This window comes from Thermobia domestica, chromosome 15 (assembly GCF_964235325.1).
Source record: "Thermobia domestica chromosome 15, izTheDome1.hap1.1, whole genome shotgun sequence".
In the NCBI taxonomy this organism is placed as follows: Eukaryota; Metazoa; Arthropoda; class Insecta; order Zygentoma; family Lepismatidae; genus Thermobia; species Thermobia domestica.
The window spans coordinates 23,216,284-23,242,706 of NC_137468.1; the positions used below are offsets into that span (position 1 = coordinate 23,216,284).

General features: G+C 35.7%; 1 protein-coding gene across 1 annotated transcript; it reads left to right on the forward strand.

Annotated features, from left to right (window-relative positions):
- On the forward strand, positions 1 to 26,145 carry LOC145672112 (uncharacterized). The gene is made up of 6 exons (XM_081741382.1): positions 1 to 312; positions 5,254 to 5,362; positions 9,101 to 9,153; positions 15,283 to 15,363; positions 18,946 to 19,157; positions 21,598 to 26,145. Exons 2-6 carry the CDS (start codon positions 5,303 to 5,305, stop codon positions 22,221 to 22,223), a joined length of 1,032 nt encoding a protein of 343 aa, XP_081597508.1. The 5' UTR covers positions 1 to 312; positions 5,254 to 5,302; the 3' UTR covers positions 22,224 to 26,145.
- The last annotated feature ends 278 nt before the right edge of the window (positions 26,146 to 26,423 follow it).

Consider the following 26,423-nt stretch of genomic DNA (forward strand, 5'->3'; position numbering starts at 1 on the left):
AATAAGTAATTCAGATTACATCACTTAAAATTATATCTACTGTATATATAATTATATAGTGAATATACCAGTAGGCCGAAGTTTCCCTTAGTACGAGTCATTATATTGTCCTTTGCCTATCTCCTGTCTGGCGTGATGTTCTGATGGTTTTGTCTTTGATCTGGTAGGGGAAATGTGATACCCTGTTGGGAACACTGTTGGCTCACCGTACAGACGACAGCAGAGGAAGTTTGTTTTGATGTTCAGGAAAGTATCGAAGTGCAATGAAAATTATTTTCTACAAACGAATAATGTTAACCAACTAAGCAAAGAGTAAGTCACAAGCTATTATAATTGTAACAGATTACTGTTGTATCAAAATTTAGTAATTATCAATATCGTTGAAAAGTTGTCGATAACTTGTAACCTCAACTGCAGTATAATATATTTTAAACTCAAAAATATATTCTGGGAACATTTGGAAAGTAGGATTTTCATTGAACTAATAATTTAGTAAAATAAAAAATCAAGAAAAGGAATACAGTCTCGCGTATAATGTTGCATATTTATTTTTCAGAACAATTTTAACAAATTGTCACCTATAAACTGTGTGTCAGGTTTTGTTACCCGTAGACTGTGTCAGTTTTATTATGTTGCATGTATAATTGAATAACGTTCATTACATTGGCGTAACATAATAAAAAGAATACGTCGCACCTTTATAATAGGTTATCATAAAATTGAAAAATGATTCGTGTTTTGGCTATCTAAAATAAATCCTTGTACCTCTCTGGTGCAGTTGACTATATGCTTGCAAACTGATGGCAAGATTCTAGATTACTGGTCCCCGTTCCCACTGAGCAGTAAGAAAGAAAACAACGTGCCCTGCAGGGCTCTAACCCGCCTTCACTCGCTGACGCTCGCTCGGCAATACTGTGTAAATTAAATGTATAAACTTATAAACTTTAGTACAGAAAGGAACTCACCCAGCTTCTAACCTACATGGGGGACCAGTAATCTAGAACGTTCCCCAAACGGATATACCATAAAAATGATCATTCGTTTAAGAAACGTACCAACCTGTGCTAGATGTTCATTACAAGCAAGAGTTGTCAGGAAAGAGCGAAGCTGATGGACTTGCAAGGGGAGTACGTTCGTAGGAAGCAGGCGCAAAGCGATGGTGGATATACGAGTAACGAATGTGTGCAAATTGATATGCCATTAAACGATTACTCGTACGAAAATCATGCCCCATACTGAGCTAGGTATTTTCTGTAAAGAATCATTGTATATATCCCTTGTTCATTGTAGGCCCACATGAGGGAGGATACGTAGGGAGCAAGCGCGAAGGATTGTGTGAATACGCATGAACGAAGATTTTCTTAGAAACTACAGCCACCACTCATTAGAGCTTACCTAGCATTTATCCTTCCTAGTTTCACTTTGCGCCAATATCGGAAAAATTCATGTAAAAGTTCACTTCGCGTCAGAAATTAATGTCATAACTTCGTCACATATATTACACGTGACATTTCTTTCAATGGGCCAAAGTACCGTCAGAATTTCGGGAAATTTACACCGAGTGTATTGTGCTACTCTGTTTTGACGTTCGACGTGAAACTTGCATGCAGTTCGATCATTAGTTGGAGTTCAAGGCAGGAGTTAAGCGAACGTAATATGTTTAAATTTTGACTCACCGGAAATCGGAATCTGGGACCCCCTGTTAGCATGATCAGATACAAAAACGAAAGATTGCGATTTTTAAAGGAAAAAGGAAGGTATGTGATAGTCAGAATTTACTCATAACAAACCTTTTATGGTTCACATAGTAGTGTAGAATAAATAATTAGAGTGTCCAGAGCAGAAGGGAATCAAGTCGAATTACCAAACTATATGCTTATGTACTTGGAAAAGTCAACATTGTCTTGACATTATAAGAGATATTTACAGTATCTGAACATATGTCTTTTATGCTCTGAAAGAAGCTTCATATAGAGATCTTGACCAAAAGTAGCCTTGATTCTCTTGTGGATCGGATCCGCCAATTCTAATTGGAATTGGCGCAGTTTCATTGTTAAAAAATAATTGCAATACAAAGAAAGTCAATGTTTAGATAAGGGATGTGGGGGACAGCCTTTTTAGACGAAGTTCTCCGTGCCTGTATTTGGGAAGGAGTATATGAAGGATTATTTGGCAGAATACTTATTCAGATGTTCGGTGCGAGACGACAATGTGCGCAATTTTTTGAAGTTTGTGTCCGATTTATACAAACTATGAAGGTAGGTGCTAATTGAAAATACCTAATACTAATAGATATTAGCGACATTCACCGGACATTGTTAATGTGAAAAATTTGTGCGGAATATTTTTATGAAAACTTGTATAATTTCGAGCCAGTTTGTAGAAATCTTGCTCATTTTTAACAGGCAGCTTGTGAAGTTATTGTCATAATCATAATCGAACATTAAACGTAGCTGAATACACACTTCTTGAATTTGCTGTAGTGTGTTTCAAAACATATAAATGGTTACATTATATAGTTGATTTGATGTTGAGTTTAACGTCCCGTTCAGTAGCGAGTCTATATGAGACATGGACCTACTGATTAACGTGGAATCCGAACCACATGAGCTCCCGTCGGAAATCGAACCCGGGTCTCCCACGCCAGAGGCGCGTACGCTAACCGCTTAGCCACGAAGGAGCTCCATTATACAGTGGAATACTTAGCTAACTTATTACGAAGTAGCCCTATTAACTGTTTTTGAATGTTTCTTCTGTTATCTAGATAGATAGAAATATTTTTTCAGTTGTTTGTGTTGCCAGGTCTCCTTGTGGTCTGATGAATTTTTGTGTAGTATCTGAGTCTTGATAGTTTTTATTCTGAGGCATGTGTTTGGCTTGCAGAACATAGATAATTTTGGTTTTGTTGCTTTAACCTAATGAGATTTTTATATGACATTCATCACGATTCTTCTTTAAATAGTACAAATTGTTATTATTCCAAAAATATTATATGTTGCTTAGACGAAAATGTTACATCCCAGCTTCAAGTGAGCTTTGTGGTGAACAAACACCGTGTTCGTGGGTTTTCTCGGGGTTCTCCAGTTCTCTCCCACTTTCGTCATTATCATCCACCTCATCGTTACAGTTTCCCTTAGCGTCGGTGCATAATCTTGGAACATTAAACTAATAGGAAAGTTATTGCTCGTTAAGGAAGTTCTCCCGTGTGTTGGATGTCATTTGTGGAGAAATGTACTAAACTTTTATGAACGCCAAGCTTGAACAAACGAAATGGACGTGATCTTTGTATCAGAAGAACTCACTAATACATTATTTGCTTCAAGAATTGTGAAGAACATATGTATCAGCCCCATCATAGTAAAGTAACAAAGTTTAAATAATAGACTCCGTCTTATACAGCGCCGGTAATGAGAAGGGATGGTAAATCTAGCCAATTGAAACACTTTTACGTTTGAAAACGAAGATAAAAGAAATAATAGCGCATGCCTTTGGTACACAGGTTCCCGAGTTCGATTCCCTGTGGGAGAGCATTAAGCATATTATGGTAGTTAGGATTCTACCTTAACTATAGGCCCATACCTCATAAAGCCTCGGTTCTGTAAGGAGACACTAAACTTCAATAAAACAAGTAGGCTTTTCAAATTTAGCAATTCGGGACGGGGCAAATAACCATGATGTTGACGTCCTCATTAAACCTCTTAATCAATCAATCAATCAATCAAATTTACAATGAGTTCGCAATGATGTACACTCATATCCAAAATTATTGTCTCATGTCTATAATGTGTTGTAGGAATATAATTTGATAACGAATTCGCCCGGTATTTCTTATAACGTTAGTATGTGTATAATCGGCAAAGACATGTGTGGCAAATTTCATGTTTAAAGAGCAGTAAATAAAAACAATAAAACGAAAATAAAACTTTCTTGTCCATTTAGCAACATTTTGTTTTACTCATTCTAATTTCCGTATTTATAATTGTTTTCCCATGAAATTTACCACAAATATACATTTCCCGATTATACACATAGTATCAATATTAAAAGTACCCTAGAAAATCATTACCAAATTATATTCTTACAAGAAGACAGTTATAGGTATGCGAGAATCATTTTAGGCATGAGTGTACATCAGTGGAACCTGGGCAATCTCGAGGGCCCAGGAAAGAAAATGGAAGTGGCGGAGATAAGAATATTAGGAGAGAAGTGTGATGTGGAGAGAAAGAATAGAATAAGTAACGATTATATAAGAAGCACTGTTAAGGTGAAACCCTTCAGTAAAACGTTTCAAGAATGAAAGCTTAGATGGTTGGGACACGTAGAATGAAGAAACAACCACCATGTGGAAAAGTGAATTGAAAAGCTGGAAATACCAGAAAGAAAAATGAAATGAAATCTGTAAGTTTTACGACCCACGCTTATGCTGGCTAGGCTAAAGGAAGCGGCGATGACGAGAAATGAATGGAATGATGGAATGAAAAATGTGGGAGGAAACGGGAGAACCCCGAGAAAACCCACGCACACGGTGTTTGTACACCACAAAGCTCACTTGGCTCGAGCTGGGAACGAACCAAGGACCCCGTGCACCAGAGGTGAACGCTCTACCACTGAGCCACTGCGGCCTCAAATACCAGAAAGAAGGAAGAGAGGAAGACCTAAGATGAGATGGAAGGATATAAGATACAAAGATACAAGATAATTTGAGGGAGAGAAAAAATGGAAAATAAAGGACGCGAGGAGAGAATGGAGAAGATTTAAAGATAGATACGCAAAACTTATATAAACAATGGGAAAGGCAGAGACAAAGAAAAAGAAGAAGAAGACAGTTCGTTCTAAAATGTACACCAAATCTACCTGCACAATTTTGTACATAAAATCTAACACTAGCAAGAAGTTTTATCAAAAGAGCAAATGACTAATATATATAGTCAACTAATATATATATATATATATATATATATATATATATATATATATCTTTTTCTTCTTCTTTTTTCTTGAGAAATTGAACGTGTCACGCATTTGGGAAGGTTTAATGGCTGCTGGGTGTTTCATTCCTATACTTACAAGGTTTGTTTTGATATCAGAGGCACTTAGGATTTTTTTTCTCGTCAATTAATAAAGTAGGTATACCTGTTTCTGTAGAATGAAATGAGCTGTTGCTGTATAATTTTGAGACTCTTCAGTAAAATTGTGAGTGTATGTAATATGATATTAGCTTCAGAGGCTAAACCATTTTCTGTTTAATTTCAGAGAATCGGCGTCCGTACAGGTGCAGAAGTCTTGAGGAAAAAAAGAAAGGATGAAAACCAATCTTAGTATTCTTATATTCCTTCTTTTTACTTGTAAATATTTCGAGTTGGTGAGTTCTTGAATTTCACTTTTCCAATTTCTTTAAACCTATAGGTGTATTGTATTTTATTAAAAATAATAGAAATAGATTAACAGCCTTTTTTTTTACAGTATTATATAGACTGTAGCGCATATTATGTCATTTCTGGCGCATACCGATATTTTGTTTCTAACGCGTACATATTGTACCCACCATCTTCGAACGAAGATCGTGTTTTCCCATTTACAAGGAACCAATTGCTCAGTTTCTGACTGCTTGTACTACATTACGGGCAGATCTGTGATCGAGAGAGCGGAAAGCATTCCTGTGCCGGAAGGAGTTGATATTGTTGCACAACGCCAACAAATTCAGATTATTATTATTATTATTATTATTATTATTATTATTATTATTATTATTATTATTATTATTATTTTTAAGAAGTGGTAATTTCTGACCAAGTGGAACATATCTACTGTAACTATGCTATTTACTTCATTTTACAATAGTTTGTTGTGATTATTTGCAAGTGACGTAATGTGTTTGTGGCATATTGAATCATTGTGCAATAAACACATAAACACATCTTTTGCAGCGCTTTGTCATGGATTTTACGAAAGAAAAAGAGAGAAAAATGCATCAATAGATGAACAAATATCTGCTTTCAGAGAACGAATCTTTCTAAATCAATATAATAATAATAATAATAAGTTTGTTGCTTTGCTCAAGCACAGATGAACTGAACAATTCCTGCACTTCAGGAATGATTTTCTACTGCATTTCGGTCTTTTTTGCGTCTCTGTTTTTCATTAGTAACTTCTGGTCGTGGCCTATCTCGTCCATTGTCAGAGGTACTGGTGCTCTTGGTATCGTAGATAAGTACAGTTTGTGCCAAATGTGGCACATACTGCAATGCTACATTCAAATGACTGCTGGTGATTTACACTAACATAGTTTCAATCTGTATTGAAAAAGATCAAGTAAAAATCTAAAAATTACGCAATTTTCTTAACATTCTTTAATTCATGTCATAGAGGAATATACAGGATGTTAATGAACTATACCGACAAACTGAAAGAGGTGATTCCTCAGATCAAAATAAGAAAAAAGCGTTCATACGGACCTGTAGGGATAAGTGCATAGTTCCAGAGCAAGGGCCGCCCAAAACCTTAGAAAATATAAACTGCAACATGCATTTCTTTCAGACAGGAAGAACCATGGTGTGGTGGTCTGTATCGACTTAAAAGAAGTCACACATACACTATTTGAAAATGCGTGTTTCAGCAATGTGTAATGGGTGTTCTGAGATTCCCCATAGGCCATAATTCCCAAAACACATAATTCGTTAGCGGGAAGTCGAAAGTGTTAGGGACACCAACTCAACGGTTTCTCATCTTTGGAAGAACGCTTGCTGCGATGAGGTTTAGTTGTTTCTTCTGTTTTTCGTATAAGGGTGAAAAAATAGATCACAGCATGCATGCTTCCGAAGACGAAGAACCGTGAAGCTAGCAGTTCTTAACATTTCCGACTTCCCGCCAACCCATTCCGTGTTCGCTGCTGCCAAGGCTTCTTTTTTGCCACTTTGGACTCACTTTTAAGTCCAAGCATATCTGGGAATTCTGTTGAGAACATATATGGAAATTATTTCCCATGGGAAATCCCTTGCATACTATTGCACATTGCTGAAATACTCATTTTTGGACAGCATATGTGTGACTTCCTTTGCGCCGATACGCATTGCCACTCCACTATTCCTCATGTTACAAATAACATTTGTTGCAATTTGGATACTCCACGCTTTTGGACAGCCTTAGCTGAAGCTATGTACTTTTCCCCACAGGTCCGTATGAACTTCTCATATTTTAATGTGAGCAATCATCTCTTCCAGTTCGTTGGTATAGTTCATCAACACCCTGTATATACGAGGGAAGGGGGATGACAAGTTCTTGGCCCAAGCAAGGACTTCAGACACAGGCACGAAAGTTTCAGACCATGTAACGTATTCTACCCGAAGGTCAACACACTTGACACATCGTTACTCCAACTTCTATAACCCCTCCTGGTTTGCAAGAAACTGTTCGGTAGCTGCTGTAAGGAGATAATAATCAGAGGGCGCAAGGGCTGGCGAGTAAGATGAGTCAATGTAATAAAACCTTAGGTTTCTCAGAAGATCCATTATTTTTCCAACCTTGTATACGGTAGCTTTGTCCTGCAGAAACAATACACCTCTCCTCAGCTTTCCCGAACGCTTTTCTTAAATAGCTCTCTTAACTTAGCCAGAAGACTGCAGTAATACTCTGATGTTATGGTTTGTCTTATGGAAGATAGTCTAATAACTAAACACCATCCTTATCCGAGATTATTGCTGATTCCTTTGCTTTGAATTCTTTGACCTCGGAAATCGTGAGTGTGTCAGCTTGCATGACCTCTGTTTGGATCGAAGTAGTGAAACAAACTTGGGTAACAAACCAACAAAAATTCGTCCTTAGAGTTCGCAAAATACTCTAATATCAACTGAGAAGATGTCACACATTTTCGTTTCTCATCGGCTTTCAAACGTTTCGGCACCCATTTGGCGGAAAACTTGTAAATGTCCAACTGATCATAGATTATTGAGCAGATATGTTCTTTGGATATGTGCAAGGTCTCAGCTATAGCCTGAAGTAAAATTTATCTGCTACTCAAAATCAGTTCATGAACCAGATCCATTTTTTCCAGAGTTGACACTGACACTGGTCTTCCACACATTTCTCCAACTTTTTCTGTTGGAAAATCACCACACTTAAAATATGAGCACCATTTCATCACAGTGGAGTATGAAGGGTAATGTACACTCAATCAGTCTAGCGTGTAACCATGGATTTCCTTCGATGACTTCTGTTGCAGGAAGAAAAACTTTATGACACCTCTCAACTCCTTGGTGAATTCCACTTTGGTTGTGCCATGGTTCAATCAATGACCTGTAAATAAAAAAAGCCGTCAGGGCTCAATGCTACGATCATCACAGTTGGCACTTAAACTTACAAAAGATCAATATTTCAAATGCAATGAATAATTTCAGGATGGCATAATCGGGGGTCAGGCTGGAAAACTTATCAGCCCTGTTGTGTATATATATAATATACAATGCGTCTGGTAATTTGACCTGTTCCTTGAAAGGGGTTATTCTATAGCTACTTTGGAACAAATTTATCCCTATAAATAGCTGACGAATGAAGTACTACTGAAAATAATAGAATAAGCCATATATCTCAAATCGTATTATGATGTTTTTAAGAAAGTCTTCATATCAAAGGAAATAACTCAGAAAAATATTCAGACAATTGATACACAAATTGCTAAAATGACTATTTTATTTCATAAGCTTTCCATAAAGGTGCAAATGTTAACTTTCCAAAGAGCTTTAAAAAAATAAATAAAAAAAGCTGTAGTACTAATTTGTAATTTGATTCGTAAATTCATTTGAGAGCGAAAAAACATAATTTCCCGTCATTATAATTCCAGTTCATTTCGGAAAGAAAAAACACAATAATTTCCCATATAGATGATGTAGACAGTCACACTATTTCTATGTTTATACTATAGCGTGTGAACTTTATAACATGTTACTGGCTGAAAAACTAAGAAATGACTCCCCCTGTAAAAGTTTTTAAAATATTCTTCAAAACTCACGTTCTTTTTTTAAAATAATTATTCTCGTGGTTTACATAATAGGTGATAGGAATTTTTAGTGAGACTGTGTTTGTAAATTCTGTTTATAACTTGCAGGTTGAGGGAAAATATTGTGCGTACGAAGAGAACGGAAAGACCGGATATTACGAGTGAGTAGAATATGTTGTGATTATTGGTTCTGAAAGCGAGTGTAAAATGAAGTTCGCGCAGCATGATGCCACTGAAATGAAAATCATAAAACGAATTTTCTTATGCATGAATGTTGCTTGCAGTGTTCAAATTTGCTTCGCAGTTGTTTTGTATTTTTGGAAATGTTCGTGTATGATAGTGTATGTGTATATTTTGTAATTATTGCTATTCTTTTTCTATATTTTTGTAATTCATGATTTTTGTATGTGGTGTGTATGTCATTTCATTGTTCACAGATGAAAGTTAAAGAGTGGAAAAGAACTAGTTTAAACAATTACAGGAAAGTGATACTCTACGTATACCAGAGAAACCAGTGTCTGCCGGCGTGGGTTTGCTCTGCATGTTGCACTATGAAGATATGGAAATGAAGAAAGGTCTTAATCCATTGAAATCATATGACAGCTCTAAATGTGATTTAAGGAACATCGATCGTTTTATTTCTTCTAGGCGCAGTACAAGTAATAACATATAAAATGATCAATGTACCTTAAGTCATATTTTCTGTTTGATTTTAAAATATGTTTTGGCTTTCCTGAAAAAGTAATATTTTTTACTTAAACTCTTTTGACCATTCACAAAAAGACCAAGAATTTTAGGAATGATCAAAAAAATGGATCAAAAGATTGCGATCTTGGCCAAAAATTTTAGGACTGATTAAAAAAATGCATCAAAAGATTGCAATCTTGGCCTGTAATTAGTTTTGGGATCAAGGGCCACAAAATTTTTGAACGGCCCCTAAATCGAGTTTTCGTATTTTCTACGGAATAAGCACATTATACTGAGTTAAGTGATTGGGTTTGGCTACACTATATGTAGTTCTTCAGATATAAGGCGTACAAGGAAAATTTTTGATTGAAATATATTGGATCTTTTGATTTAAAAAAAAAGTTTTTGGATTTTCTCGGGGTTCTCCAGTTTCCTGCCAAATTCTAATTCTGCTAATTCTTTCGCAATATTTCACTTTCATTAAGCATCCATCTCCTTTAGGTTAAAGGCCATTACCGTGCGACGTTAAACTAAAGATTATATTTTATAGAATATCCATGTTCAATCAACTCAACTATGTACCTAACTTAGTAACAAGCACGAAGTATCACTGTGTCTTCTAATATCAATAAACTCATGAACACTTTGTGAAAGACAGATTCTCAGTATAGCAACAGTGGATTTTTTACTTTCCAACGACAGAGGAGAGTGGACATGTCTGTCCAAAGCTAACTCGAAAATATAACGAGATGAAATATTAACCCTTTGCATCCCATTTTTGTACCATGGAAATAGTCCTCAACTATTGTTTTTTTTTTTTTTTTTTCGGAAAATTTTGACTATAGAATGTTCCATTGCGAGTACTGTGTTTATTAATATGGATGTAAACAACGAAAACTTCTTTAATAGCAAATTCTTAGCCTATTATGTACACGTAATTGTAAACATGACTGCAAAGTACTAAAAGGAAGTTTGTGAATCTCAAGATGACTCGCTAAATATCGCTTCTAGTTACGAAAGCGAATCTTTGGAATTTGTTCTTTGCAATAGGTGGCTAGGGCAATTATCTCGGCCGAGCTCCTTAATGAAATCAGTCCATTATCATCTTCGAGGGTAACGGTGACTTTAACTGTGAATATCCATATCCCATTTTCTGCTGTTGAAACAAAGGTGTATAATTGTAGAATGATAAAAGTTACAGATCATTTCGCTAGATGGCGGTTGACATCTACCGGACGAAATCGAAACTTCGTGTGATACTCGGTATTATTTTTAGCAGAATATTTTTATTTTTAATATACAAAGAATGAAAAAGTGGATAACGACCGGTACCCGAACCCGATATTTTCGGCGTACTGTGCTGATGCGTTAGCCACTATGCTACCCAGTCTGCTTCCTAGACAGCCATACACCCTCTACTCTTGAAGTCAGTGCTCTTTACTTAGATTGCATGGCTTGTACCACAACTCAGCTGTTGTGCTTTGACAATCCAATATCCATATTCATAAAGAGCGTCAACATCAAGAGAGAGATGTATGGCTGTTCTGGGAAGTGTAGTGATTAACGCATCGGCACAGTACGCTGAAAATCCCGGATTCGAGTCCTGGTTCAGTCATCCATTTTTTCACGCTTTGTATATCGTTGAATTCGCACCTAAAAAAGGATTTGGTGTGCAAAAATTCGGTCATTTATTCCTTTCACTAATATTTTAATTTTAATTGATGATGTAATATACAACAGTGAAACCTCCCTTGACGGACACCTCTATAATACGGATAGATCTTTTTGTCCCGGCAAAATATATGTTCTCTTACGGTACAAAACCCTCCCTTTTACGGACACAGACAGTCCTTTTTTTTTTTTCAAAAACGTTTTAATAGCCTCTTCATAACGGACAGGAATTATTCTTGATTCTGCGATATAGTATAGTATACAGAAAAGTCTTCTCCACAAGTGTGTCTAACATGAATCTAGACCTAGTGAACCATCAAAGAGAACAGCTTCAAGCTAAACTGGAAATTCTTCTCTTTTCTGCCCCCAATAAACTGCTTTCAGATAGAAATTCTAGAAAACCTTCAATAGGCAATAACACTCATGCAGGCTTAGTCGTATGGTCAAGAATTCTATGCGAAAGATCTTCCCTTCCCAGCCGGTTAGTTGTTTCCTAACGGATCTTTTGACAAGGTTCTGAGAATTTCAAATAAATGAAAAACGCTTTCCTTAATTAATTATTCCCTAATTAATATTATGTAACAGAAATGTATTTCTCCATCCTTTCTAGTAATTCAAATGTGTACTAAATAAAGTATTTTCATATTGAATTGTACCTATTTACGCTTATACATAATGTATTTACTGTATATTACTGCATACAATTACCGTTGTGAGAAACTAAATTTCTGTAACCTCTCTGTAACGGGCACCTTTCAGTAACGGACAAAAATTCATGTCCCATTGGTGTCCGTTATTCAGAGTTTTTTTGTATGTTGCTGGGGCTTGCTCTACTCTAAATTCTGTCCTGAATGTGACCTGTGTAAGCGTTGAAATTTTTATTCCTTAAATACTAGTTTTCTCTGTTATGTTAGTATATTTCTAGGACCTGGATATCTTTAATCTTTTTTTATATTGTGTTCATGCGAAATTCAAAGTATTGAACTGCTTAAACTGATCCAATGTATGCATGTTTATTTGTGATAAATGGTTACTATGTTTTGTGCATTTTTCGTTAAACCGCAAATCCTTAATTTGATAACAAAGAACTGCCGCTTATCCCAATGTAAAAAAAAAAATGCCATGCTTAGATACATTTCTAATTGCATTTTCTATACTAATCTGAGGACATGGAATCCAATGAAACTATTGCCATGCATATCCGTCTATGTAATCGCGAGGAAAATTATCTAAAATGATATCAAAGTCATCTTTGATCATATCTAACTAAATAACTAACTAACTGTATGGCCTATGGAACCCGGAGGTTCAATGCCGCGTTCACAAAAGCTCTCCATTGACTTCTGTTCTTAGCCAGCTGGATCCAGTTTTTACTTTGTATTCCTGTTTCTGCGAGATTTATCTTAATATTGTCCTCCCATTTACTTCTAGGTTTTCCGATTGGTCTTCCAGTTAAGACTTTGAAAGTGTTCCTACTTTCTTTCATTCTGGCTATATAAGCTGTCCACCTAAGCCTCCTAGACTTGCTGACATTAACAATGTTTGGTAAACGTTCAAATTATCCAGTTCCTTGTTATGAATTTTCCACCATTTCCCATTCCCGTTCCTCTTGGGTCCGAATATTTGTCTCGGGATTTTATTCTCAATACTTCCGGCGTTCTTCCCTTAAAGTAAGCGACTGTTTCGCAACCAGACATGTTTATTCGTTTGATGCATTTTAAGCTTCAGTTCCTCGTCATGATTCGCGACGACAAACAATTTTTAACTGAACATATAACTTGAATTCCTTGCTTCGAGTCGGATCTCAGATAATAAAGTAGGAATTCCTGAAATATACTATAACGTTACTTAAACATATACAAACATTTTTTCTTATTAAACTTCCGCTCCATTACTTAGATAATTTTAAAAATGATGTTCAAATTAAAAAAAAAAAATAACTATATAATAACTGTATTTAGCTATTACATAATACAGGGTGAGTACAAAATCAGTTCCTGATTTGAAAAGGATATAACTTTAATCCCAAAAGTACTATTCTCCTCAAACTTTCGCGGTAGTTACATAAACTAAAATAAATAAATAAATAAAATAAAACAAAATAAAAATAAAAAAAAATTGTTACACAACTTGGTTTGGCTTTTGCTTGGAATTACAAACCCGCGATGTGGGCGCCATCTGTTACGCGGAAACTATTGAGACAATAATCCAGTTCCAGCCAATTCTTGTGAATGGTAACCAGTTTAATAACATTTATAGCTACACTAGTGCGAGAAATGTATGTACTTACCATGTGTTTCAGCTCGTGATGTTTCTTTCTTCTGTCAGTAAGCACTATAATTACGTATTTTAGTACTGTTACTAAAAAAAAAAAAAAAAAAAAAAAAAAAAACTACTGTACTATTTTTAGTATGCACTCTACTCACTATCACGCAACTCTTATTTTTCACTCAAACGTATTTACTAAGAGAAGCACGTGTTTCTACTATTGTTTACTACGGCTACAATAAGGTATAATTTGTAGTACGCACTTTTACAACCGCGGGAAAAGGACTTTAGTCTTCCACACGGACACTCACACTTTCACAGTTCGTTCGCACTTTAACTTCCTCGTAAAGTTGCAACGTTGCGGTATTTACTTTTTTGTCCTCAAGATTCCACGTCTTCGTATTAGCACTCAAAATTGCACTATAATTCTGTAAAAACCACTAGATATTTTAGTTAAAATCTCCGTTATTTTTAAAATTTCCAAAATCTGTTTTCACACAGTTGTTTCAATGAATTTAACGCACACGCAGGTAAGCGGTATATCTCCTGCTCAACCTGCAAACCATTTTCCCGAATACTTTCCGCGGAGCGACGCGACACACGTCCGTCACGCACTTCCGATACTTACTTACGTCTCGTATTAAAAGGATAAATAAAGGAAAATAAAACAAACAAACAAAAAAGAGAAATATAAGGGCATGGTTTTAAATATTAGTTGCCATGCTGAAAAGAAATGTGCCTCACCTCAATCTACACTAATGCGTTCCTGAAAATTTGGTTTATGGAACTATATTACCCAGAGCCTTGAGTGACCTGAGAAGCGGCCTGAAGGAGCGCATTAGTGCAGCTGAAGGCTCCATTACATCCATTACGCTTCGCAAGATTTGACTAGAGCTGGATTCTCGTCCCGATGGTTCCTGCGTAACAGATGGCGCGCACTTGGGGGTGCGGAAAACGACGGCTCAGTGGTAAATCGTTCACCTTTGGTTCGATCCCAGGTTGCGTCAAGTGGGCTTTGTGGTGGACAATCACCGTGTTCGTAGGTTTTTCGGGGTTTCTTCCACTTTATTCATTCCATTATTGCATTCATTTCTTATCATCAACGTCTCTTTTAGCCTAGCCGGCATAACTTTGGGACGCAAAACCTGAAAGCCTCTATTTCATTTCAGATGGCGCACACATCGCATATTTGTAATTCCAATCAACACCACCAAAAAGTTTTTGAGTTCATGTAACTACTGCAAAAGTTTGAGCAAAATAGTACTTTTGTTATTAAAGTTATGCCCTTTCAAATCAGGAGCTGTTTTTATGTACATCCTGTGTTTTGAAAAAACAAAATAAAACTGTTATTAATATAACAGCTGTTATTTGAGATATAAGCAAATTAATCTCATAACTTTGAGGTTATTTTTCTCATGACCCAATGGACAGAAATGCTTAAAGTAGTGCCATTGGATTCCGCGTCTTCAGGTTTATATGCAAAGCTGAATTAGAAATTAAGATAATCATGGGATGAACTGTAGTCCTGTATACCATAATCTCATTTTATTCTGTAGCTTATTGAATGAAGGAACTACTGTTTCTTTTGTCATTTCTTGCGATGCTTGATAAAGGTACTTATGGTCGAAATAGTTATAAAATGTTTTAATGTTGTATCGTTTCAGTTGTCCTCGGAACGAATTCTGTTGCAGTTTAGGGTGTTGTGTGTCTCCAGTTTTCCATTTCTACCAACTATGGTATTACTGGTATGTATATAATACATATTGTTTAGATTTTTTAAATAAAATAACTCTACAATATTGTTAGCGTGTAACGGAAAAAAAATATCCAAAGAATCAGTATTTGTCACTGAGCAGAACAAACTGGTAATAGTGAGTATGAATTCTTATGTGTAGTTTTTGAAAAAATCGACGATTTTTTTTAACTTAAAAATTGATAATATACGATGATATATATTGGATGTTCTAAAAATGGTGCCCACGTACAAGGTACAACAGAGTGCTACTCTGCAGGTAAAATTAAAGCGAAAATGTATAAAATTTATATCTTTCGGGTCCTCGTTTAGAGATCCGAATTGCACTATGTGGCAACGTCGCAGATAAATAACCATAGAGTAGATCTACCGATCCATCAAATATTTAAATCAATTCATTCCAGATAGCAGTTAAAATCGATAGGCGTTGACGGTAGCATTACGGGGACACCAGTGTAACAATTGATGTGTAACTGCTTGGTGGATTCGTAGGGCAATGCTGATGGCTCCATGTTATCTGCGATGTTGCCACTTAGCAAAATTTTGATTCTTTGTAGCGGCTGAAGGAGGCCCCGGAGGGTATACCACTATATAGCATTTTCGTTTTATTTTGGCCTAAAGAATACCGCTATGTTGTCCGTGGGCGACATTTTTAGAACACTCCAGAATTATGCCATATTGTCAGGTTATTAGAATTTATTTATTTGCATTATGATCCCGATAGTCCTTGGAATATTCTCAGTGAGAGTACAGTTGAAAAGATTATTGCATTGCTTACTACCTTTGGCGTGAGCTGTTGTTTACCAGGGGGAAAAAATGTTACAGAGTGATTGAATCAGCAAACGTGTAGTTTTAGGCAAGCTAAAAGAAATATTTCAAGAATTTGAATATAAGAATCCCAATGTCTATATAGGGTTTTCAAAGTTCTATGAGTTGCATCCGAAGAATTGTGTACTGGCTGGTGCAAGTCGAACACACTGTGCCCACTCGTAATGATGAATTAACAGTTAGATTATAGAAACATTGCCTTGCAAAACTGATTTCTAATCCTCTTTTTAAGAATGTTTCTTTTCCAGATGTGATTCGTATCTTGGGATATCACACTGGAACAAATATAGCCTCTTCAACGACAATCGAATTGATGTAATTATATATACACTATCAAACTGTCGAACCAAAATTGAAATAATTTTTACCACAACTACTCAGCAGGTGTGCTTTATTTCAAATCTGAAAGAAAATCTTAATGATAATCAGTGCATAGTGGTATGCGATTCTGCCTAGAATTATTCCATTATACTGGAGGAAGCAGTCCAAGGATACCATTGGAACAATACCCAAACTGCTGTTCATCAGTTTGTGATATACTAGAAATTCAAACACACTTCAGTTAGATCATATTTCTTTCATTGTCATCTCAGAATGTCTCCACCATTACATCGTCATGCTTGCCTTTTCCAGAACCAATTGATGCACTTTTTATCGTCACGTTTTGGCAACAAACTAGTACATATTTATTACTTCTCAGATGGTGCAGCTTTACAATATTAAGAAAGGAAGAATTTTATCAATTTGTGTTGTCACGATGTAGATCTTGGTATCACAGCTGATTGGCATTCAGTTTTCGCTTCACATGGCAGGGGGCCATTCGATGTTGTAAAAAGCTTCAGTGTTTATTGAATGACCAAATTATGACACCGTGATTGCTGTATGATTGGGTTTGCTATTTCAAATGCAGCATAGACAAGAAATGTGAAGACCACAGAGAGTTACTTGAGAAACTTAAGGGAGTACTCTATCAATTCCGGGTACTCAAAATTCACTGTATATAGTTCCAGTGAAAACCAGATTGTATTCAAACTCAGCCAAATACGAGGTTGAGTCAGTGTTGCTAAACACATTAGAACTGAATATCGAGAATATTAGTGGCTACGTTGCTGTTGTGTATGATAAACAATGGTAGGTTGGATATGTTTTGGATGTGAATAATCATACAGTATGAGATAAGGTAAGTTTTTTTCTTTTTTTCTTCTTTTTCATCCACATGGATCATCATAGTCATTCACATACCTACAAAAACCAGATATGTTAAATGCGAACAAAATAAATACCTAGGAACAGCGATGACCAAGGAACAGCAACAGGTAGAACATATTTTTTGAATCCAAGACAAATAGAGGTGATCACTGTCATGATGGCATCTCTTTCCTGAGGTTTGTAATCTGATCATTATCCAAGTTACGAAGTTATTTTCTTTTAAATATGAAGCCGAAGTATTGCAATATTATGTGTCAGCAAATATAATTTGAACCACTGGTATAAGCTGTAATATATATTGGACAATTACATATGCATCTAGGAAACAATATCACTGTGTAAATCACCCATTACAATTCATACCTCACTGTAACAGTGTGCAGCATGTCATTCCAGTTCACGCTGCACTGCCTTACCATTGCAGTGTCAGCGTAATATTTAGTACACGGGTAGAAGTATGTTGGGGAATAATATATATATTTCATAATTTGTGCGATTGCGTGTTTAGAGCTATTCAAGATCAAAGGTTATAATGTGCGACCTTGAACTGTAATGTATCGTACGAATGTCATGTAGGGTATTGCTAGAATGATTAACTTTTAATGTATTCGTTAACTTTTCGATAATACAGAATGGTCCAAAAGTAGGTATACAGCTCTGTATTGATCAAGTATGACATTTTAGTTTACTAATATAATGAATTTATTTGCTTCAGTCTATTCCGAGTTCAATATACGAGTGAAAAGTACCGTATTTCTTCGAATATAAGGCGCCATCGAATCTAAGGTGCACCTGAAATTTCACCTCATTTAAACTCATTTTAAAAAAGCTTCGAATCTAAGGCGCAGAAATAATGTACAAATGGGAGTAATTTCGATAATAATTTTCTTATCAGTAAAACGAAATGTTCATTGTTCGTGAGTGATTACATCTTTGTGCGTCTGTCATTGTAATACAGCCAATTTTAAACAAATTAGTTATAACTACCACTATTAAAGACTGCAGTAGATTCTATGTTGTAACCTACGTGCAATGAATAAATATTTATATTGCAGTGTATACATCAAATCCAAGGCGCACCTGAATTTTGGACGTCTAAAAGCTGACAAAAAGGTGCGCCTTATATTTGAAGAAATACGGTAATTAAAAACAAATCATAAACTAAACTAATTCAAACCTGTATGGATAACAATAAGTAAATTATACAAAATGCCATGGGCCGATCAATATGTGACTGTATATCTACTTTTGGGCCACCCTGTGTTTGAATTTTTGCTGTACTCCAATTAAGGAAGACGTTACAACTATTTGTAATTATGTAAGCGTGATATTTTTCAGAATTTTGGTTTGTCTTGTATGTATTTTGACCAATTTTCGAAATAAAACTGAAAATTGGCAGGATTACGTACCTCGTCATGTCTTTCATACTAAATCTAATGAAAATCCTAAATGGTGTGATTTAAAAAAAAAATCTAACATGGAATGTCTCATATGTAGAATTATACATGAGGTTAACATGATCTATTACTTTTTTTAGGTTACTTGTTCTGTTTATGTTTCTGTTGTGCTCGGGAGGAGGATGGTGGTACCGCTATTGGCTCCAGGCTAGATATCGGGATTCTTTGACTGCAGTACCTGAACCTGCTACTCGTCGAACAAGAAATCTTCTCCGATCAAGAGTTCCTCACATAGCTAGGGTCACTTATAATCCTGCAGGGGATAGAGTGGTTTTACATAGGATCTGGAAAGGTAAATTTTGATTATTTCATCATATCAATTAAATGTTAACGTTTAAATTTATATTTTTTCCTTTTATATTAACGTAATAAAAGCCAATCCAACTCGTTTCTCCACTAAAATAGGCAAACACACAGGCCAGATTTCTGAAGTGAAGTTGCGTCAATTTCGAGACTGACCACAAAGGCCCAGGATCTGTGTATGGAAATAAAGACTCCATACTTATTTACTTCTGCACTCATGGATGTGACGAAGGCAGCAAAACTCTGCGGTGTGCTTACTTCCCCAGGAACTTATTATAAAAAAGACTGAGTGAACTTCAAACCCTCATTGGAACGAGAGTAGAAGGAAAAAAGTGATGTGTAAGTGAGCAAGAAAACTCAACGTAGTTCGCACTCGCCATACAGGATTCATTCATAACATTCTGGTATAGGACTGCACATCACATTCACCTTTGGTTTTCATTCAATTGAGTATAACTAGTCCGTCATACATTCGTGACATCTTCAATCGTGTCCGTTGACCTTAATGTGAACAGTATGGAACCTTAGCTTCCAGCAGGATAACCTTCCAGGTCTGCACACCACTAAGGAAACCCAGCATACTGTATTTTGTATATGCTTTTACCCTGACCTGCTAGGTCCTAGACCTAATCCCTATTCAGCACATGTTGGACGTGGTGGGACTGGGTCTGACCGCAAGCAGGTTTCTATCGTCCTCCTACGACAAAAGCTACAGTGAGCGTGGGATACCATACCCCAGACAAGCATTCAACATCCGTACGACTTGTAACTTGCTCAGACAGCTGTTTTTAAAATGTATACTGTATATATTTTTTAAAAAGCCTGTGTTCTGGTTGTCCTACGGCCATCTAAAAATTCTCAACTGCTTTTCACCATTATATTATATTTTCCATTCGTAATTAATGAAAGTTGTAATTCCGGAGATACCATTAACAATAGAAAGATGTAGTTTCGTCAGCTATAGTTATGGGTTAAAAACCTCAATGTTATCAATGTTAGTGCCTATGTCCGTTCGTCGTATTGTAAAAAATGCGTTTGTTTATATATAAAGTAGTACATTATTACATACTAAAAGGAACTAAAAAGTGTCATATAAGCAAACACTGTGTGTGATCCTAATTTTCGGCAATTGTTCTAATATAAAAAATTGAACACAATTAAAAAATGTTACCGAATGTACATTACAAATACATTTTTTTTATTTGGTTATTTATTCTACCTCCGAATTTTCGGAAACACAGTCAGTGGATATAGTAGATATCCATGAACTAAGGTGATGAAGTAAGTAATAGACTAGAAACTTGTAAGTAGGAAATACAAAGGCTGTTAATGGCGCTCATATTTACAAAAAATTCTATGAGGCGACCCGACACATCATTGTGCAACCATAACAATGCATCCAACTTGGTTTGTTCACTTGTCTACTTGTGAAATTAATTATGTTTCAGCAGCCGTGCCGAAAAAAGTGTGTTGATTTCCACGCCAGGTTTTTCGAGTTTTGAGTATGCATATAAAAGTGAAGCAAGGTTGTGAGATTCGCTGTTGTGTTTGACGCGGCACATCAGTCTCGACACTGTGGATGAGATGAAGGATACTTATAAAGAAGAACGTTTAAGTGCAAAAGTAATATTTCGTTTGCATAAAAGGTTTGTCAAAGGTTGCGAATAAGCCGTGCTAATCCCGCACAGTGGCTAGCCATGAACGACGAGAAGAGACGCGTCTGTATCAACAGTGCAGGCTGTAATTTCGAGAAGGAGCAGAAATGTAGTAATAATGACAACAATAACGAATAAATTGTTGCAAACTTACTCGTAAAATAATTATGTCTGACTAAATTTCTGTAGCACCGAGAATTTTTTTTTACCTAAACTATCTCGCAGCCAGCTGTATGACTTGAATTACATGCTTACGTCGTTATCTGATCGCCTCCAGCATTGTTCGGAAGTACAAGCGGCTCACAGTTGTTTTGGAACATCCTGTGTATAGGTATATAAATATTCAAGTAAAAATTGTTCATAACCTTTTTTTTTTTTCTTTTTTTTTAATATGTGTTTTCATAACACTTTACTTACTTATCAGCTTACATATTCAGTATAAAATTATCTTACTGCCTTCTTTGAGGTGCATTGACATTTTATTATAAATCTTTCGAAATGTACAATAGACTTTGATGTTGAGTAGTGCATTCTTTCTATTGTATATAAATGTTTGAAGTTTAGATGCATGTACTATTCCGTTATGCTTTATTCACATTTTTTTGACATATGTTAAAACGTATTCAAAATAATTTTTTGAAAAGTAACACTGAAAACTCCTTATAAAGTCTTTTCAGTTTGTTGATGTCTCATCCTTTCTTTGAGAATATTCTTAAACTTATTTTGTTGTACTATCATTGGCTTTAAGCTGCAATACATCTATTGCTGTTGTAGGTCCTGGAGCGGGAGCATTCCACCCAGACGGGAATCCGCCATTGTACAGCCCGTCACGAACACAACCTACTGAAGCAATCATTGACGAGCCGTTTGACCCAAGCCATCCAGATTACCCTTATTATTACATATACGGTCCACCACCAAGCTATGAATCTGTGATAAGGGAACAGTCACTGCCTTCAAATCAAGAATCTGCGTACCTGTCGACATCACAGTTGACAACAGGTTTGCCGTCAGTCCAACAGGGAATAGTATATCCTCGTCAAGTGCAAATTAATCTGTCAGGTCCATCTTTACAACAGGTGACCGTTACCCCACCAAATGCATCTGCACAGCCAGTGGCGATCACCTTACCAGATTCAGAGGAACAACTAAGTTCGTTACCACAAGCGCAGCCTAGTCAAGGAAGTTCTTTTCCACAAGTACAGCGTGAGTCAGCGAGTACATCTTCTACACAGTTACAAAGCAGCCAACATGAATCATCTGAAGCAACGTCTCTCGTGGAAAACTCACAACCTACAGGAGCAATACTAAGAAGAAGTGATAGTCAAGAGAATAACTCAAGCTCAGCTGGACCTTCCGATACACGGGAACATGAAGAAACGGCTACCAAAAAATTGTGATAAAATAAAATGCCACTGTTGAATTGATGAACACTAGTGTGTCCATTGTGTTGGTCGCTTTTCTCGTGAATATTTTTTGCCATCACGAAACCGTTAGCGCGCTTTAATATTTCCCCTGCGTATTGCGACTGCAAAATATTCTCTGGAACGTGTGTAGTATGTGAGTTCAGATGAAGAGATATTTCTCTTAATTCAGTTGGATCCTAAACTAATAGAACTTAGTTTGTCACATACAATTTAGCCAGGTTCTTTCCAACATTTCATGTGTGAGGTATGAGTGTGTCTGCTGGACCTTAATTCACCTCCACCCGCCTAACTTGGGTGTTTACATTAATGATGGTCTGTTCCACTCGGGACGTGACCTAATTTAAAAGTATTAAAAGTTGATTGCTTCAAATTCTATAAAAGAGTATCTGTAGAAATTATTAGTTATAGATCAGGGCTGGCGGAAGGATCTAGTGACCGCACCGGGCTCAACATCATGGGGCGTCAAATAATAATGTTTATGCATTATGTAATTATGAACGAGACACAACACGAAGGAGTCATTTTATTGTGTCGTTTACTCCTTATTTGTAATTAATTAAGTCTATAGGTTAGAAAACACTAAGGTACATTGACGTAGAAACGAGAAGTGGTCAAACTAATTTAATTTCAAGCTTGTTGCTATCTTTGCCCGTAAGATTTGCCTTTATATTATCTTTTCATCTTAATCTTGGCCTGCCCAATAAACTGTCCCACAAGCTTCTCGATTAGGACCTTTGATGTGGAAGACTGGGGTTCGATTCCGGCTGGAGCTCATGTGGTTCGGATTCTACGTTGAGTTGTACGTCCACGTCTCGTATAGCCTCGCTGCTGAAAGGGGCGTTAAACTCATAATCAACTCAACTCGACTAGGACTTTGTATCCTTGCACGTATTTTCTGAATGGGAGACGTCACTGTAGCTAATGTAAAGTTTCATGTTGTATAAATTTTCGTTTGATAATTTATTTCAAGTCTACATTATCCGCGTGCACAAATAATAAAGCAACCAATTGTAATTAAATTTATAGATGCTATAAGTCGATAATATTATCCTAATCGTCACAGAATCTTGACGGTATATTTGTTGTTCGGATTTGAATCGGGGAGAAAGGAATGAAAGACATAAATGAAAGACGTTTGTAAATTGTTAGTTGGTTGAGGTGGAGTTTAGCATCCCTTCCAGCATTGAGGCTATATCAGATGTGGACCTATAGCTTAACGTAGGATCCTAACCACATAAGCTCTCGCGGGGGTTGATGAATAGTGTTGAAGATTTATGTAATACTTCCCACACAAGTAAGATTATTTAAATTCAGCACTAGATTTGTTATAATAAATTAAAATGAAATAATTAATATGATAAAATGATGCAATGTAAAATTAAAATAAGGAAACTTTTTTGTGAATAGATTATTTCGTTTCCAGCCATTGTTAAAATGTTCTACGAAAGATGATGGTAATGATAATGGTATTATTATTATTATTATTATTATTATTATTATTATTATTATTATTATTATTATTATTATTATTATTATTATTATTATTATTATTAGATTTCTCAAAAGTTAATGAAATATTTGATCACAGAGAGGCGCTGAAGATTGCTAAAATAATATAAATGTATTGAAAGATATATATATATATTAGGTGTTCTAAAAATGGCGCCAACTGACAACAGAGCGCTATTGTACAGGTCAAAATAAAATCAAAATACTATATAACGGATTATTCTTCGGGGCGTTATTCAGCCGCTGTGAGGAATCAAAAATTTCACTGACAACGTTGCGTCGTAGATTAACTTGGAACCATTTGCATTGTTCTACGAATTCATCAAGTATTTACATCGATTATTGTGTTAATAGATGGTGCTAGTGTCAACGTTTATCGACTTTAATTGCCATCAGGAAAGAATGGATGTAATTATTTGATGGATTGGTTTATCTTCTCTCTGTGGTTCTTTATCTGCGACCTTGCCACATAGTACAATTCGTGTCTCCAGACAAGGGCCCGAAAGGTGTACGATTATATATATTTTTCGCTTCATTTTGACTTGTAGAATAATGCTGTGTAGTCCGTGGGCGCCATTTTTAGAACACCCAATATAAATATATATAATCTAGAGCATTGCTATTCAACCTTTTTGTCTCGCGTACCCCTAGACACAGTTTGCTATCCAAACGTGTACTCTTGAAGCTGTTTAAAATAAATTAAATCGAAATTAACTTATTAAACTCAATGCACATGTTCTGTTGATTAACAAGGGGGCAAATAGAGACCCAGCAAAAGGACAATCAGTGTGCCAATTAAAAGACTATTTACAGGGGGATAAAGTGCACGTCCGAAAAAATTAACATGGGAAATTTCAAAACATATGTGAGACATCCAGTTCTACTGAGGAGAATTTCCTCCTCATCCTCCCTGATAGAAATAGTTCGTACACTGAGGACAATGTTAAAAATTCAGAAACTAAAAGTGACTTTAGAACTGATATGTTAATGAGATGACTGAGCTTGTTTGCGGAACGCCAACTCCCAGATTTTTGGTCGAATCTTCGAGAGTGCAAGAATCAGAGCTGCTTCTGAATTCAAGCAATTTCTGTGCTTCGTTTTTATTGATGTTAATTCAGGGAAATCCTATTCACACAAATATGTTGATGGAAGTAAAGAAGTTGTGAAATAGCACTGTCACCAATTTCATTGTACTCTTTTCGAGCATAAATCCAAAAGTCACAAATTGAGAAGTTATCGAATTTCATTTGCAATGAACTGTCAACAGACATTTCCAGCAGACTCCCAGAAGCAGCATTACGTACATCCAGAAACATCTTCGCGTAACCCCGGTTGAATAGCACTGAAGAACACCAAATAAGAGGTTATCCAGGTCTATTTTTCCTTCCAGCTGCCTTGATTGAATTCTAATTATCATAATTAACGCATTAAAAAGTTTAAATTATTTAATATAAATAGTATGGGTACAAAAACCTACTTATAATTTTCTATTCGTATTAATAACCTTTTTAGAGAAAGAAAAAATAGTAATGTGTCTGATATATTTCGAATAAATAAGCGTAAAATGCTTACTTGAATCTTACGAAAATCAAAATGTCTTTACTATATAATTGCTCTAGGAGAGGCAAATTTCACAGTGTAAGCTGGCTTGCACATAAATTGACTATATATAAGTATATGAATATATATATACACATATAGATTTATTGTGATTATGTAACGTGTAGGTGCAATAATGCTCATGTTATAAATATGCATATGAATATATTTTGTCCTATTGGAAAACATAAGAGGATCAAGTTGCTATCGATTTCTTTTTGTACCTTGTTAGAGATTAAATAACTATATAGACTAGTTTTCTAATATAGAATTTGTTCTATTTTTCACATTTATTGTGAATTTAAATCATAGTGTACAGGCTTAGTCGTATTTACTATGGTGTATATATGTGAATATTTATGTCTTTTGAATTCAAAAATGGCTCTTCACATTGAGAAAAAAAAAAACTATTGGTTTTCAGGTATTTACAATATTGAATTTGCATCACAATGGATGTTTGATTTGTAGAACAGTCTTTAAATGAAGCCCATGATTGTGTGTATGAAACATTAAGGATGTCAACTAGCAAGATTTATACATAGGATCGTTGATTTGTGTGGAGAAAGTTATTTTGAAAAGTACAAGATGAAACATCAGTACCCGGTGCTGAATTGCATGATCGTCTTTATTTTCCGCATATTAACTTAATAGGTTATCAAGTCACTGCAGTTAGTTAAATATGAAAACTCTTCTAACATTTTATTCTTTTCATTATGCATCGTAAAACACAGACAAAATGACAGTTATTCAATTGAAATGAAATTAATTCCTTCAGTACGTCCTACGGTTATGCCAGATAGGTTAAAGAAGACAGTGGTGATTAGAATGAATTAAATAGTGGAATGAAGAAAGTGGGAGGAAACGGGAGAACTTGGAGAAAACCTACGATACAGTGTTTGTCTACCATAAAGCCTACTTAGTGAGAACTGGGATCGAACCAAGACCTCCACTCCTCAGAGGTGAATGTTTTACTACTGAGCCATCGCAGCTTTATATCCTTTCAATTGCAGAACTAAATAACCGTTGTAGTCCATATACAATAATATCTTGGAATTTAGATTTAAT